We start from the raw sequence: 16,370 nt of genomic DNA, 5'->3' as shown, positions 1-16,370 counted from the left end.
CACATCACACAGCTTTTGTCATCTGTGAGATACGGTCAGTCATAGATTCTAAACCCTCACATGAATGTCTGCGGGCTAATGTACAGGCTGAAATGTTAAATCAAACCAGGGAATCCACCAACAGCAAGCTTTGTGGTTGATCAACTGGAAAACTGTTTCCATTTCATTTGGGAGATCCTGAAAACCAGGTAAGAGTGAGATCTTCTGCTAGGCTACTGTCTTCAGGTGTTTGACCCGCCCATTGAAGAACTCCTTTCTTTGCTTTGAGGAACTCTCGGGTCGATTTTGCAGTTTGCTTTGGCTTATCCATCTGCAGTGTGAAGCGCCGTCTCATCAGTTTTGCAGCATTCAGCTGAATCTGAGCAGCGGTCCTGTACACTTTAGTTCATCCTGCTACTTTTGTTAGTAGTCACATTATCGACAAACACAATTTACAGGTTTCTGCTGACAGCCAGGCCTGTGCCATAACATCGCCTTCAGCGTGTTTCACAGATGCTGTGGAAAGCTTTGGATCATTTCTCTTCTCATCATTCTGACAGTTAATCTTTGTTTCATCTGTGAAGACTTTTTCTGTCACATCTGCAGCTGATCTGTCACTATGTTGTGTCCTCTTCTGTTGTGCTTCTTTATGTGTGTGTAAGCTTTTGCATTCTTTTTCTATTCGCTGGTGCTTTTGACCTCTCCAGGCCACCGTACTTTCACGTTTTCTGTCAGTCCAATCTACCCTTGCTGTTTTTAGTATAGGCAAAGGTTTACACCATGTTGTAAACGCTGTTTACATTCACGACATTAGACACTGATTATGATACACCTACCTCCCCAAGAGTTTAGTTGCCTGCTGTGGTCTTTCAGGCCTTTTGGTTTTCTTTGTACAGCACTGCTAATTTGGCTACTCTTAAAGTTTCTGCTCTGTCCTTCACTCCATTAACATTTCTTTGGACCTCATACTGAGTTTCAGTGAAAAGATACTAAATGTATTGTCAACGGCTTGAATAAACTCCAGATCTTTGACTTAATTTGTCATTAAATAGCCTCATCGGGCCAAGAAAAATCAAGGAAAATTAAACACTGGCGCTAATAAAAACTAAATTAGATTAAAGCAAACCCACTCTGGAAACTTCCACATATGGAGACGACTACAGAAAATATACACACAGGCTCTGTGTGGCTTTCAGCAAAGCAGAGTTTGCTCCACTTCGTGCTTCTTAATCAGAACTGACACTGTGGCAATTACCTAATTAGACATCAATTAATCCACACCCTTCAGGTCTGCAGCCACGTTTGACCTGAGACGTAACGACAAAAACGGCGTTTGAAGAACGGAGAAATCAGATTAATGGAAGTGGAGCGGCAGAGGTTGGGCCGCGTTCAAGAAATCTCCAGAAATACACCGACGTTTCATTTCATAATTAACAGGTAGGAAAATAATTGATTGAGACATGAAAGCTTAATCACTCAATTCAATAAGCAGGATATCAGTGCTGAGTAGATTAATTCAATTATGTAATTAAAGACGAGGGAAAGGGGGGAAGCTTTAGAGCTGATTGAAGGTTAAACAGCCTGCTAACCTTTTCTTCACTTCACAGCCACCACAGCACACACCGACGTGGGTTTGTCTTGTTTTTTTATTAGACATAGCAATTTCACAAACAGCAGTTAGCCTGAAAAGTACATTCAAATGTATGCCTGACCATGCGCAAACACTCCAGATACACCTGCAAACAAAAGTAACAGTCGGTCACGTTTTTTTTTCTTTTTCACAATCTGTCTATTTTTCACGTTTTTGATTCAAACTTCAACAAAGTCAGACTCTTTCACTGGTTCGCCATCAAAAGCACACATACCTCAGTCACTACGACAGTTTAACAGCTACTTTCTTCCCCTGTACATACGCTCCGAAAGGGTTTAAAGGCTCTTCTTTGCGTTCGAACAGCCGGGCGCCATGTTCCCCTGTCTGAACACTTTGTAATATTAGCTTACGTGAGAAGGGTCAGCAAATTCACGTGAAATGGTAACACTGAAGTTCCCAGAAGTCTGCTTTGTTGGTTTCCAGTAACACCAGGACTGAGGTTGGCGACCTTTCTCGCCACTGAAGTTTTAATGAAGTTCACGAAGGATCGCGGCCGGCTTAACGCAAATGTTACCAAAGCACGTTAGACTACACGACACACAGTTTGTTACAAAGTGGCAACACAGGGATGCTTCTGCTCCGATTTGATGCCATTTACCTCACTCGGCACACTCGTGTGTCAAAGGGTTAATGGCCAACACTGGTTGAAAGTGGGGGCGGGGGTGTCACTAATAAGTGGGATAAGTGTAATTCCAGTTCATCCAAGAGCCAAAAGACAGTCTGTTAGCTTAACACTGATTATTTTTCCACCTCATCCAAATACTCAAAGGGCTCACACGTCACAAACGAAGCTTCACGACACAGAAACCAGAACCACTGCCTGGTCGGATTCCACCAAGAGGTGCGAGCAGCTCCACTTTCATTTACTGGCCACAGGGAATCCAGTGTATGTGAAAAACACCTGAATACTCAAATCCACCACATCGTCCACACGTCATCGCAGCACCACTCTGAAAAAAACTCATCTGGCCCCACTACTCGCAGCAGGAATGGCAACTGAACAAGTGGGTGAGATTTATACACTTTGTTTTTTTCTTTTAAATCATCTCCAAAACTTCTTTAAGTGCAACACTTTAGGAATTTTTTTATGCTTGGTCCACAGCAATGTTCAGTTCAGTCCAGAAACAAAAGAGAGGAGGGGAAATGGAAAACAAGTCCATGTTTGAAAAGTGTGGCATCCTCTTCCTAAGTAGGAACCTCTACCTACCAAAAATACTTTCGTACTCGAGCAGTATAAGCTCTACTATCTGGTTCTGGTAAACCATGTGGACCGCGATGTTGCCCGTCTCGGTCTCGGGCCTCAGCAGCGTGGGTCCGAACACGATGGCCACGCTCTGCGTGGTCATGCGGTTGGCCTCTCCGTGGTCCACCACCCTGGACAGAAGAGGAGAATGGGGAGAAGAGGAGATTTAGAGATTGCACGTTTTATAAACAGCTTCAGATGTTTGCCGGCGTTCCGGTTTCATCTGGAGAAAAGTGCATTACATACATCTTTAAGACTCGAGCCGGAGCGCAGAAGCAAACTCGGTAACACGACAGAACGCTCCAGGCAAGAGCATAATAGCTTTTTTAAATAGAATCTACATCCTTGCATGCAGATGCACAAAACAATAACATATTCATGGAGCAAAGGAAAAAAGAAGGCAGATTAAATCCCCCTGCTGATATATGTAGACCTCCATATACAGAATGTCACGCTATAAATTTCCTCATGAAACACCACTTCACAGGTACTGAATTACAGCAAACACGGCACCATATAAATGCAAATTGGAAAGCTAGGCAAATGTCATTGTGAACATATGATATTGCCACTGGCTGCAGTGAGCCAAGAATACACAGCTGGCTCAAGTTTGTGTTTGCATATAGGCTGATCGGAACGAGGGAGAGTAAACAGCTGAACGGGTCCGTTTGAGCCACGCGTGTGAAACTCGTTCAAGTAAAACGTGACCAAATAAATCAAAGAGGACGGGCATTAGAGAATACACACTTGAAGGCGTTTACTTTCTCCGTGTCGGATGTTCCTCATAAATGTTTATCACCAGTTATATTTTTCAAAGTGACTGCTGATGAGTTGGCCAACTAGTTATTATCCTGGGCTTCACACTGGGATGGGCTGGTTACAGTTGTCAGGCTGTACTTTTCCCATGTGTTGATACAGACACAGGTCCGAATATTTGTTTTTATTTGATGGATCTTCAGGGTAAAATGATTTATATCTGGGCTGAAACAATGTTTTGTCATTATACCTTAGTGTATAACAAAATACACAGTAATAAATAACTAACATACAACACAGTGGCTTTAATTCAGAGAATATCCGACTTTAATTGGGAAACCTAGAAGTGAACAAGTCTGACTGATGACTTTCTTACTTCTGAAGACAGTGATGAAATTTCACAGGTTTCAGGATCTGAAGAAGTTATTTATTAAATGGATGAATGGAAAGTGTCCCAGCGCACTGCTTACCTCCTCAGGTGTTTGAAGAGGATTTGCATTGTGTCATGGTTGGGCTTTGGCAACTTCTTGATTAAATCTTTGATTGAATTCACTCGCTGCTTGTAGTCGGAGCACTCTGAAGAGGAGAAGCAGAATCAGTGAAAACACATGGATGCAGTGCCACCTTGTGGTCACACCAGGCAAAGGATTTAACCTAAAGATTGAGAGCGGCACTATTTTAACCGTATAACTCACTGATGGCATTCACAAAGTCATTGAAGGATCCGTATGAGAACAGAGGCTCTGGAAGCTCCCTGAAAAACATCTTGAGAGCTCCGGTGGTGACGTGGATGTCCTCCCACTTGCTATCATTGAGATCCACCTTCTCATCTGACAGATGACGAGGAGGTAAGGCAGAACACAACTATTACCAGAAAACTGACCCTTTACATCACATCACATATAGAGATACAGTGTAACTAGATCTTACCATGATTCACAGCAAAGCGAAGCTTCTGGATCACTGCCAGGTTCCCGCTCACTCGATATAAGCCGTCAATATTAAGACCTGTGGGTGTAGTTGAGAGGAAGGGAACACAGACAGGAGCAGGGAGTGTAAACGACAAGGCCGCGTTTATGTTTCCTGACTTTAAAGCAGCAGCACCAACAAAGAGAGACTGATCAAATGCTTTTCTCTTCACTGCCTCACTTTGTGTTGCTCTGGAACAAACTGCAGGTAGTCTGAATGAAAACAGTTGAGTTGATGCTTGAAAGAGACTAAAATTATGCCTGATACAGAAAGTCGCAGCATCAGAAGCAAAAACAATTTAAAAACAATTGAAATTCCACACAGATGTTTAATATTCTGAACTGGCTGAAGTGGCAGAAAACCTGAGTTTACTTCTGAAAGACTCTGCCTCTCTCCGCCATGACCTGGACACAGGTCATGTTACTGGCCTGTGTCTATGTAACCTCATCGGCTGGAAGATCTATTTATTTTTGTATTTACTGATTTTCAAACATTTTTTCATTTAAATACTTTTACACAGCCTCTTCCAGTTTACAACTCAGGTAATTGGCTCGTGTACTTTTAACCTCTGGAACTCTATGGGCTCAAAATGTGGTCATAAATATTTTGTACTTGTAAAAAAGATTTGTATGTGTAAAAAAGATTTGTATGTGTAAGAAGAATTTGTGTGTGGACTTAGAAAAAAAACCCTGCAAGTTACAAGTACGAATTTTGACCCTATTTTTCTTCCTTTCATCTGATTGGTCAATGTCATGTCAATCACAAATGTAACAATCCAATCAGAGAACAGATGGGTTTGGCTGTCGGAGGGGCGCTTTTTTGAACTGCAGGTCCTTGAAGGGTGATACAGTTTAAAGCTGGAGGATCTCTATATAAATATCCGATAGCAGCTAGGTCCCCTAACTTTCAGTAGCTGTTGAAAGGAAAAAGTTGTGGTATATCAGTGGTTAGAAATACCATTATTACTTTAGGATTAGTTTAACACAAAGTCAGGGCTGACCCAGGACCATTGCTGTGAGTCACAGTGCGCAGCATAAAAGTCCTTTCACATCAGACGCAGGATGTGCTAAAAGCAAAGGATCCAGAATTTGTTGCGCTGCCTGCTGGGCTCTGTGGGTTTTTGCAGCAGCTCTACCTGTACTAGATGCACCTGCTCCTTGTCTTTTCTATCTCTGACTTTATGTCCTCTGCAAGAGTTTCTGTTTTTTTTGCTGGTTCTTCAAATGTTCAATAAAAACATGTATGCTAATTCATAACGAAGAAAGCTTTGTAATGAAGACTGTCATTTCCAAAACACTGCCCGCCCCCGCCCCGCGGTCCGCAGCGCTGTTGAAAAGGCTGTGGAAGTCCCTGTATTAAACACGTAGACCTGTGACACAAAAATCACCAAACTCGGACGACCACAGACTGTTTTCCTTCGTGGTGATGAAGGAAAACGCTGGGTTGGCATGTAAAAGGGCATTTATTCCCTTCAAAGACCTGCAGTTCAAAAAAAGCGCCCCTCCGACAGCCAAACCCATCTGTTCTCTGATTGGATTGTTACATTTGTGATTGACATGACATTGACCAATCAGATGAAAAGAAGAAAAATAGGGTCAAAATTCGTACTTGTAACTTGCAGGGTTTTTTTTTTCTAAGTCCACACACAAATCTTTTTTACGCACACACAAATCCTTTTTACACATACAAATCTTTTTTACGCACACACAAATCCTTTTTACACATACAAATCTTTTTTACGCACACACAAATTCTTTTTACACATACAAATCTTTTTTACGCACACACAAATCTTTTTTACAAGTACAAAATATTTATGACCACATTTTGAGCCCATAGAACTCTGTTGTTTAATGTGTGTGAAAAAATAATGCAACTGTAACAAACGACTGGCTGAACATGAAATAAAACTGAGCCGAAACCATCGCCAAGGTGATGGATGATTTATAGCAACATATTCTGGATTCTTTAGATTAGAATGGGAGAGCTTAATGTCTGCATTTGTGAAGTTGTATAAAAAAAATCTATAAAAATAATAAGCAGTGTGACATATGCGTATGTATGGAGGGCTCGTACCTGTGTTCTCCACATGGTCGATGCACATTTTGACAAAGTTGGGCACTGATGTGTTCTCCCGCTGACACAGACTGGTCAGACTGCAGCCGAACACCTGATCTGTGAGCACACACAAACATTTATTTCCATCTTTCACCCGTCTGGTGGAACATCACAGAGGACTCTCGCTGGAGTCACGTGCATAGAGCTGCTGTCCGCTTACCTTTAATGTATCCTTTGTCTCGGACAGCCTGGTATGTGGGTCGACGAGTCAGGAACTTCTTGAGCTTCATCCTGGTTTTCTTCTGGTCTGATGAATCCATGCTCACAGAGTTCTTCATTGCTGTAGGAAGACAGGCTCCATGTGAGTGCATCTCTTTTGCAAACACACTGAATGTCCATTCTGTAGCGCAGGGACACTCGCAGACTTACCTCGGCTCTTCTTAGAGTCCCGGTGCTCCTTCTCCTTGTCCTGTTTCTCAGCTCCCGGAGACTCTGGCAAGTCCTCCTCAATGGCTTCATCCGACTCCCACGCCTGGACGGGGAAGACACATACGTGCTGTTAGCTTAAGCTGGCTCAGAATGAATTTGCTCTCAGTTTCTATTTATTCTGTCCACTCCTGAATATTTAACCTTTCACTGCAGTTTGTTTAAACAGGTGTAAACTGGGATTTCAGCTCTGGCTGGGCTTGCACTGAATTGTGGGAAAAGTATCTAAATTAAAGGTAAAGCTTCTGTGTCCTCCACTCACATGTGTGTTGATGGTCTCTGTAAGGGCGCGGTACCAGTCACTGATGACACTGTCGATCTCAGACTGTATCAGGAGCTCTGTTCCCTGACGGGTCTTCAGCTAGAGGAGGAAAGGATAAAAAGCCAAAACAGCTCAGCTCGTTCTGACATGTTTGAACCAAAAATGACTGAAAAAACAAGAGCTGAGAGTTGGGAGCAGGTCCAATGGGTCCAGCACCTCGATGACGTGCTTCTTGCTTGATTTGTCCTTGGAGGCCCACTCCACTGTCCCCCCGCGCAGATCCACAGTGAACTCAGGCTTAGACTGATTGCTGCCAAACTTCTGGAACAGTGAGACGAGACACAGTATGAGAGACAAAGTCTGACACACACATAATATAACAGGGATGTCATGCTGTGTCTGTACAAGGATGAAACCAGATATGCAACAAAGGGGTAAAGACTTAACACTGGACTCAGTAAATAACACAACAGTTAATAAAATAGTCGTTAAATCATCTAAGAACCTCAGTTATGTTCATTAATATTGCATTGATGTCAGAGGAATCACTGGTGGAGCAGGAGGTACATATTGGATATCTTCACACACAAAGATCTTTAGTTTTGTGTTACGAAAAAGCAAAAAGGCTATTAGTTATTTATATTAATGTCATGCATATTAATAAACACCATGTTTGGAGGTTTTAAATCTAACAGCGTTGTAATTCAGTCAGAGCTATTCCTGGAAATATCACCGGAAAGTGATGAACACCGTGAGCCTCCTAAATCTCTCTTCTTGTCAGACATGCGGTCCATATGTCAAATGCCTGAAACTGTGCGAACGGACTCCTGACATCAACGCCTGGTCAGACACCCCAGCAGAAAGCTGCACGTTGGAGCAGTTCATCAACTCCAGCACTGTCCCCAAAGTCTGGCTCTTCATGTGTGGATAACTTTCTGGAAGGGGATGCCAGGACACGACCCAGCACTATTATTAATCACTGGAGCTGTGGTGTGACCCATCATAAAACAAGGTCAATTATAAGTATCTCCACTTGTTGTAAATGACCAAGACAAGATTTTAAATTTGGCACTGGATTGTAGAGTGACTTGCTTTATTTTATTGTGCCTCACTCTGGACAATGAAATATATTTTTGGAATAAGACCAGGGAACCCCTCTGACTCCTTGGGTCCCGGACCTATGCTTGGTAGGCCCTGTTAGCATTCTGTATTTACTCCCTGTGTCTTTATATGCTGCCATGATATCAACTCTTGCCTCCTCTCTCTCCCAGTATGCACTTTGTGCTTGTCTCTCCGTGCTCTCCTTCTTTTCTCTTACTCTTTACTCCACACACAACTACCAGCCAGAGGTTTCTTCCAGCTAAACGAAATATCAGTACTGCTTAAAAAAATCACATCACAGAGAAACTGTATGAAACACACTGATGCAGCTGTTGGGTGTGAACTTTTCATGAAGGTTTGATTACACTTTGTTCTTCCTCTCTTTAAATCACTTTTCTATAGTTACTGGAATGCTGATTTTCTTTAAACTCTTTGCATTTTTTCTTTCTTTTCTGCATATTTTTACTCACTTAATATTTAAAGAGCATTCCATTTATCAATAAAGTATTAAACACACTTGCCCTAAGTAAAATATAAGTGCATGTCCTCTGAGGAGAGACACACTGCATACACTTTTATCCAACAGAATAATTTAAGTCCTCTTTATTAACTATTTTCTGTTTGTATGAGTGACTTGCATGGGCTCCACTGCTGCTCATTAGTGTATCTATGGCTACGTCCACACTAGCCCGGATAGATTTGAAAACGGCGTTTTCGTCTGAAAACACTCCGCATCCACACACTATCGTTTTCAGTCATTTTCACAGAGTTGCGCGTCCACATTGAAACGGGCGAAAACGATTACGTTCCAGTACTGTGCATGCATGAAACGCAAGACGATTCGACCTGCCTCATTTCTGCCTGCCGTTTATTTACTTTCCGACTCTTTGAAACGTCGTGGCAAAATGTTGAGAAAAAGCACCGAGTTTTTTTAAGTGGACTAACAATGAGGTGGAGTTGTTGGAATTTGAAGAAAAGCTATCTGGGGGATGTACAAACTGATATTAATCTTTAATAGGGCTGTCAAAATTGAGAGCAAACAAAACAACTGCTGTGTAATGCCCACCGCTGTTTAATTGGCCACTTGATTGCATCACATGACTAAAATGTGTCATTGTTTTCAAAAAGTCTCAGTTTTCGCTGTCAACACTGCGACGCAAAAGCACCATTTTCAAGTGTATGCGTTTTCCTTCACAGAAAACGCTGTCTGAGTGTGGACGGGAGGCCAAAATGGAGAGAAAACTATGCGTTTTCAAACGAAAACGCATTAGTGTGGACGTAGCCTAAATCCTGGCTGCTCTCCAAGCACCAGGTAAAATGTGCAAGTTTAATGCCACAAAGTGCAACAAAGATCAAAAATGTACGGTAGCTGCTTTCTTGTAAATTTAAGATAAAAGTATAAATATCACACAACCTTTAAAAGAATCCTTTGATCTCTCTCTAAACCGCTGTTTCTCTAAAGTGAAGTTAAGGTGAGTCATGCTTGACAAACACACGTCAGTCAGTCTCCTGGTCAGTCACAGCAGGGGTGAATGAACAAATGGGAGAGAGGTGGGAGCGCATGCAGAGAGAGAGGGAACATACAGCGGCAGCCTGACCGGGCCTACAGTTCACATAGGAGACAGCGGGACGGGGCTTGACTGAGTGCTTCCAGCTGCTAAGAAGAGTGAGGAGCAGCTCTGGGATAGAGTCGCTGCGGTAGTAAGACTTCAGAGAGAAGAGGAGAAAACTAATGAACAGAAGTTGACAGACGTCACAACACAGATGGCATGAAGGCCGGTGAATACGCAGGAATATGGAAAAGGAAAATATCAGAGAAACAAATGGAATGATTTAAAAAAAAAAAAAAAAAGCAAAAGAAGAAGTCAGAGGTCACAGGATACATACCCAGCTGGTGCTGCCCCCCTGACCCTTTGCAAAGAGCAGGGATGAGCCCTGCAGCACAGTCCATGAGGAGGTCCAGTTCTTCCTGTTAGTCAGAACAAATGTGTTAATGAGATTCTGTGGATGCAGAGAACACTTTTAGAGAGTACCGTATTTCCCGGACTACAAAGCGCACCTGAATATTAGCCGCACAAGCTAAAATCAGGGGAAAATCCTGTTTTGTACATACATTAGCCGCACCTGACTAAAAGCCGCAGGTGTTTCAATGTTGACTTATCATATGTAAGAGAATATGCACAAAGGGAATTGTCAGGAAAGAGATGGCTGTTTGGACACACACCCCTTTTATTAATATTTTGAAAAACAAGTTATGGGTACATATTTGCATAACTTTTTAGGTATATGTACAAGTAGCGGTAATTACAAGTACGAAACATGTACTGTGCTTCATAAACGAGTAACAAATGTAGTACATAACAATAACCTACAGCACACCAGAAAAATAGATTCGGACTACCTTTTAGGCTCAGGTGCAGTGACACGGCTTTAACAAGAAGAAAAGTCAGTCATTCACCACTATCTTTCTCTTCTTCCTGCGCACTAATACCACCAAAGTCCTCTTCTCCAGTGTCGGAAACGAACAGGCTCAGGATGGCTATGTCATCCACTCTCAGCTCCTTTCCTTCGTTGTCACTTTCAAAACCAAACAAATCCTCGTTGTCAGAGTCAAACACCCTCAGAAGGGCCGTGGCGGTGTCCTCCTCTCCATCATGCAGCAGTCCAGCCCTTCGAAATCCGTTGGTGATCATGGATGTTTTCACACTTTTCCACGCTGTCAGAATCCACCGGTCTAGTTGAGCATAACTTGCTTTTCACAAGTTTATCGCCCTTCGTCATCCACGCCTCCCGCTGAACGCGTAGCGCTACTTTGAAGTTTGTTTTTCGTGCTACTTGTACGGCACTATGTTTCCTGGCGGATGGACATGTGACCAACATACCACTCTTGAACCCCGATACTGTGTGTCTGATCACATGCCCTTCCGCCAGGCAACGTAGTGCCGTACAACAGCGGAACAAACAAAACAAATGGTCTTACGATATGGCAAAAATCATGGACAATCCATAGAAAAGCCGCACCTGACTAAAAGCCGCAGGGTTCAAAGCTTGTGCAAAAAGTAGCGGCTCATAGCCCGACAATTACGGTAATCACTTCTTACCTGACTTTCTTTCCATTCTCTGTGATTTTGGTGACATTGAGAACTCCACACTTCTCTGAAGGCTGAAGAGAGAGACACACAGTGGCAGATAAAAACCTGCTGGAACACATGAATGAAAATACACGCACACACACACACACACACACACCGATCCTCAACAAGCAAATGGAGCGGAGCAAACTGAGTCTTAAAGCTGCTGTGTTGCCTTGTGTCATAGCTAAACACCACCAGCAGATGGCACCCTAATGCTGCAGTGTTGAAATAGTAGTTTAGTAGGTAGGTGATAGGTTTGATGCAGGTAAATATGGCATGCAGCAGACGATTGTAAACCAACTGGGTTGTTGAAAAGATTAAAGATGAGAAGTGTTGTCTTTACATGCAGAGACAGCAGGATGATGATATGCAGTGTGCAGTGCAAGCTGGGATACTAACGGTCAAGGGGTGCTTAGGAGATGAGGGGCAGGAGTCAGAGTCTGGAGAGCTCTGCTTGGGCACCGAAGCACACTCCTACCAACAAGAGGCACAGTGTGAGAAGTCACTAATAACTATACATGACTATACATAAAGACAGTAGGTCTGAGGTTAGTGAGTGATGGAGAAGAAACCTGGGATGGAATCACAAGAATGAGTTATTGTTAATAGAAGTCATTAAAAGAGAAAGATGAAAAAGACAAGTTAGGGTTTAAACTGCAAACATCTTGGATTTCGGCTTCAGAGATGTTCAATAAATAGTCCAATAAGCTTCTTCTTTTCCTGATCTGCATCAACAACAATGTACACTGAAGAAACTAACAAAACACCAACATATAGGGTGTTGTTTTTAAATCTAGCCACTCTTTAGTCAGTTCTTTTAACTCATGTATATTGTTAGATCCCATATTAGAACCATTTCTTTAATGTGACTTGCTAAACTCTGCATCAGGGAGGGTTAAAAAAAAAGAAAAGAAAAAAATAAGTGCCTAGTTGCATAATAAAAAGTGCAGGGACTAGTTTTTGGAGCTTTGCCCAAACTGAAGGCTAAAGTTGAGGATGTCTAAATCTCTGCAGCGTCTCCTTTCTTTTATCAGTTTGTATTCTGTGAGCTTTCCTTTCAGAAGCCCTGAGCGGAAAGTGAGAAAAGCTTGTGGTGATTCATTTTCCAATCTCTAACACGTTTATTTTCCTCCTGACTTAAAAAGGTAAAAATCAATTTCAGACCATTTTACAATGTTTTACTTTTTCTACCTGTGAAATGAGAAGAAAAAAGTTCTCCAGTTGAAACAGGTGAAAAGAAAATTAGCCAAGTTTGTAAAAAAGTTTCTTAGGTAAAAAAACAAAACAAAAATGTATTTTCAACCTGTGAAAAAAAGTTCTTCAGAGAAGCTTAGACAGGGGGGAAAAGCCCCCCACCCAAAAAACCATTACAGAAACAAACATTTTTGTTCTCACAAGAGACAAAAACAAAAAAGCACTCTCACAAACAAAGACACAAGCGAGACTGATAACTGACCCAGATGGTAACAGATGTTGCATTGTTAAAAGGAATTCAGGGACATTCAAGTGTCAGCGTGTGGGTTTGTGAGCTGTACTTTGTGGCTCTGGCCCGTTTTACATGTCACAAGATTGTATCACACACAACATGACGAGCAGGTGTCCACTGTCCTCACAGAGATATGCTGGCTACACACACCATGAAGTCTTCCCCAGAAAAAGCAAACTTGTTAATCCATTTTTTTGGCCATCATTAATTTTCACAACAACCTGCTCTCTTCTTTTCACACACAGAATAATTCACCACCTTTCCATATGCTGAACTCAAACTGTCATTAGTGTTAAAGTGCACACAAAACACAGCATGAACAACACAGGAGAGCCTTTTTCCATCAGCCTAACACTGTTTAACTCCACATTAGTGGTGGTCTCTGTCCTACCTTGTCATTGAGGTCTAAGACATAAGTGCTGTGCCTCCACTTAGTGAGGACAATGGGCTCCGGCTGCTTTCTCTCCAGGCTGCGACTCTTAGGAACCTCGCCGGGCTGAGGGGAGATGTTGTACTGCAACGACAGAGACAAGTGGTGATGTTTACAGTCCAGATGTTTTTCTAACAGACTTCAGATTCCCTTTCCCTACCTCTCCTTTTACTGTCCAAAGGATCATTGGACAGAGGAACTTTCCTTACACAGCAGGCATTGTTTACAGTAAAGTCCACTGACTGTACCTGCGTGTGCACTGGACCACTGTTTACTCACTCTGCAAACGAAGCAGTCTATTCTGATCGCCTCTAAAGCCTCCAGATTAGGTGGTAAAGTGCCACTAATAGCCAGTCACTTAGAGTTCAACGTAAACTTGGCTCTTCCGTGAGCTCTCAGAACTTCATCCACTTACAACAACAGGACTGGTCTCAACACTGCTAGGATGAGGCAAAGTGTGTTACAGTGCAGTGGTGCCAGGTGATGTAATACGATAAGACTTGTCATTGTCACAGGAAGGAACCTGCATTAAGTGGTGGATGACAAAGCACATGGACAGCCAAGTTCATCATGTAATCTTACCTTAGGCAATTCCCACTCTGACCTGGAGCCATCAGCGCTGTAGTAGTAGGGTCGGCCTTGTTCGTCCACATGTTTTATCCACTGTAAACATAAACACTGGTCAGCTGCAAATAAAGAAAAAGCATCTGATGGAAGTGCAGTCGCTAAGGGTGACAGGTGAGGTCACCCAAACTCTTTTAAGCACAATCAAAATCAGATTCCACCTTCTCCTGTGTGTATTCAGACACATAGAGGGTGTGTCCATGTTCATCCAGCTCTTCAGACCAGCCTCTAGGGGGTGACCCATACTGGCTGTCAGACTGACTGGAGTGGGTGCTGTGGCAGTTTTCCTCTGAGGACAGTGGCTGTGGAGAAAGAAGGACAGCAATGAAGACCTTAAAGCAAAGAATTGGCTGAACCAAGGGTCACACGTATGACCACATGGCAAGTTTGTTCTAACAGGACACAAAGTTATAGTCAACCAAAGTAAAAACTGGCTGCTGAGTATAAAATTCCAACATGTGAGTTACAGTGGATGTTATGCACTTCAGCAGCATCTCCATGGCTTCATTTTGATATCACTGTAAGGTACAACACCAACATTTAAAAGGTTCTCAAGTAGTTTTCAGCATCAATCATCTTGCCCAACTGTAGGCAAGAATGTGAACACAAAAATATATATTTAAAAAAAAAAAAAAGAGTAAAACTGTAAACATCATGTAAACATTTTGATGCAAAATGCTGCAGCTACACTACTTATGAGGACTACAAAGAAAGAGCATATTTCGCCAGTATCAGCTTCTCTTCATTAGGTTCCTGTTGAATCCCCCTCCTCACATATAAGGTCTTAAAAAAAATCAGGCCCCCTCATAGTACTGTATCACCCCGATACAACCACTTTGACTGCAGGCTTACTTTTGGTTTCTAAAATATTTAAAAGTAGAATGGGAGGCGGAGCCGTCAGTTTTCAGGCCCCTCTTCTCTGGAACCAGCTTCCAGTTTGGATTCAAGAGACAGACACTATCTCTGCTTTTAAGATTAGAAGTAAAACTTTCCTTTTTGATAAAGCATATAGACAGGGCTGGATCAGGTGACCCTGAACCCTCGCTTAGTTACATTTCAATAGGCCTGACATACTGGGGGCTTCCCACAATGCACTGACTGTCTCTTTTTCACTCACCTTTTTTCCACTCTTTGTGTTTAATTCAATTCAATTCAATTTTATTTATACATCGCCAAATCACAACAACGGTCTCCTTAAGGCGCTTTATATTGTAAGGTAGACCCTACAATAATACATACAGAGAAAAACACAACAATCATATGATCCCCTATGAGCAACCACTTTGGCGACAGTGGGATGGAAAAACTCCCTTTTTAAAGAGGAAGAAACCTCCGGCAGAACCAGGCTCAGGGAGGGGCGGGGCCATCTGCTGTGACGGTTGGGGAGAGAGAAGGAAGACATTTAATCATTAGTTATTAATCTCTGTCTTTTGTCCTGTCTTCCTCTCCTCACCCCCAACCGATCGCAGCAGATGGCAGCCCCTCCCTGAGCCTGGTTCTGCTGCAGGTTTCTTCCTGTTTAAAGAGGGAGTTTTTCCTTCCCACTGTCACCAAAGTGGTTGCTCATACAGGGGTCACCTGATTGTTGGGTTCTCTCTGTATGTATTTACCTTAAAATATAAAAGGCCTTGAGGCTGCTGGTGCCAGAAGAGAAAAAAGAGTAGAGAAGCGTTCAACCAACTATATTTAGTGAATATAAAAGCTGAACAACCCAAGCATCAAATAACATTTGACGTGTTTCTTTTACTTTATTTATTTATTGTTCTTACTTTATAGCTGACTAATGCTTTTATTTGTGTAAAAATAGTTAACAGTCACAGCTGGAAAATAACATATTGAACAACTTCACACTAGTAGCTGATGGTATTTGCAAATGTCAGTGGCAGATTTATCTGTCGTGTATCGCCACGTTTTTCCTCAGGCTGGTTTGAATTTCATGTTTTAAGTCTTTCAGCCAAGCAGCACAATCAACAACAATAAAACAAAGGTCCTGTGACAAGCTGGAATCAACATGTTTGTTTTTTAGGCAATAATAAGCCACTCCAGTGCTCTATCAGTTATACATCAGTACATTAATGCTTCACAAGGGGGCAGTGTTGGATAGTTAGGATGAAATGACAACCTACTAAGAAACCGAAAACATGGTTTCTCTATATCAAAGGCGCACTTGTCTTCCCACCTTCGTCTAACC

General features: G+C 42.3%; 1 protein-coding gene across 5 annotated transcripts in view; it reads right to left on the bottom strand.

Annotated features, from left to right (window-relative positions):
* Positions 1-1,607: 1,607 nt before the first annotated feature.
* Positions 1,608-16,370, bottom strand: part of arhgap12b (Rho GTPase activating protein 12b) — a 71,756-nt gene continuing 56,993 nt past the window's right edge. The window contains exons 4-19 of one of the 5 annotated variants that reach the window (XM_084938786.1): positions 14,341-14,481; positions 14,138-14,218; positions 13,517-13,639; positions 12,039-12,113; positions 11,607-11,668; positions 10,393-10,474; positions 10,090-10,212; positions 7,621-7,725; positions 7,405-7,503; positions 7,086-7,188; positions 6,877-6,996; positions 6,675-6,773; positions 4,560-4,637; positions 4,325-4,459; positions 4,100-4,205; positions 1,608-3,004 (exon numbers count right to left, since the gene is read on the bottom strand). In XM_084938786.1, the coding sequence (XP_084794912.1) occupies positions 2,830-3,004; positions 4,100-4,205; positions 4,325-4,459; positions 4,560-4,637; positions 6,675-6,773; positions 6,877-6,996; positions 7,086-7,188; positions 7,405-7,503; positions 7,621-7,725; positions 10,090-10,212; positions 10,393-10,474; positions 11,607-11,668; positions 12,039-12,113; positions 13,517-13,639; positions 14,138-14,218; positions 14,341-14,481 (1,707 nt within the window). In that variant the 3' untranslated portion in view covers positions 1,608-2,829. The remainder of the gene's footprint in view (positions 3,005-4,099; positions 4,206-4,324; positions 4,460-4,559; positions 4,638-6,674; positions 6,774-6,876; positions 6,997-7,085; positions 7,189-7,404; positions 7,504-7,620; positions 7,726-10,089; positions 10,213-10,392; positions 10,475-11,606; positions 11,669-12,038; positions 12,114-13,516; positions 13,640-14,137; positions 14,219-14,340; positions 14,482-16,370) is intronic. The other 4 variants (XM_084938789.1, XM_084938787.1, XM_084938788.1 and 1 more) reach the window with 4 other exon arrangements.

The sequence above is a fragment of the Perissodus microlepis genome, chromosome 9, assembly GCF_051167445.1.
Source record: "Perissodus microlepis isolate ML-2025 ecotype Zambia chromosome 9, ASM5116744v1, whole genome shotgun sequence".
NCBI classification, from domain to species: Eukaryota; Metazoa; Chordata; class Actinopteri; order Cichliformes; family Cichlidae; genus Perissodus; species Perissodus microlepis.
This window is presented reverse-complemented; position numbering and strand designations above follow the sequence as displayed.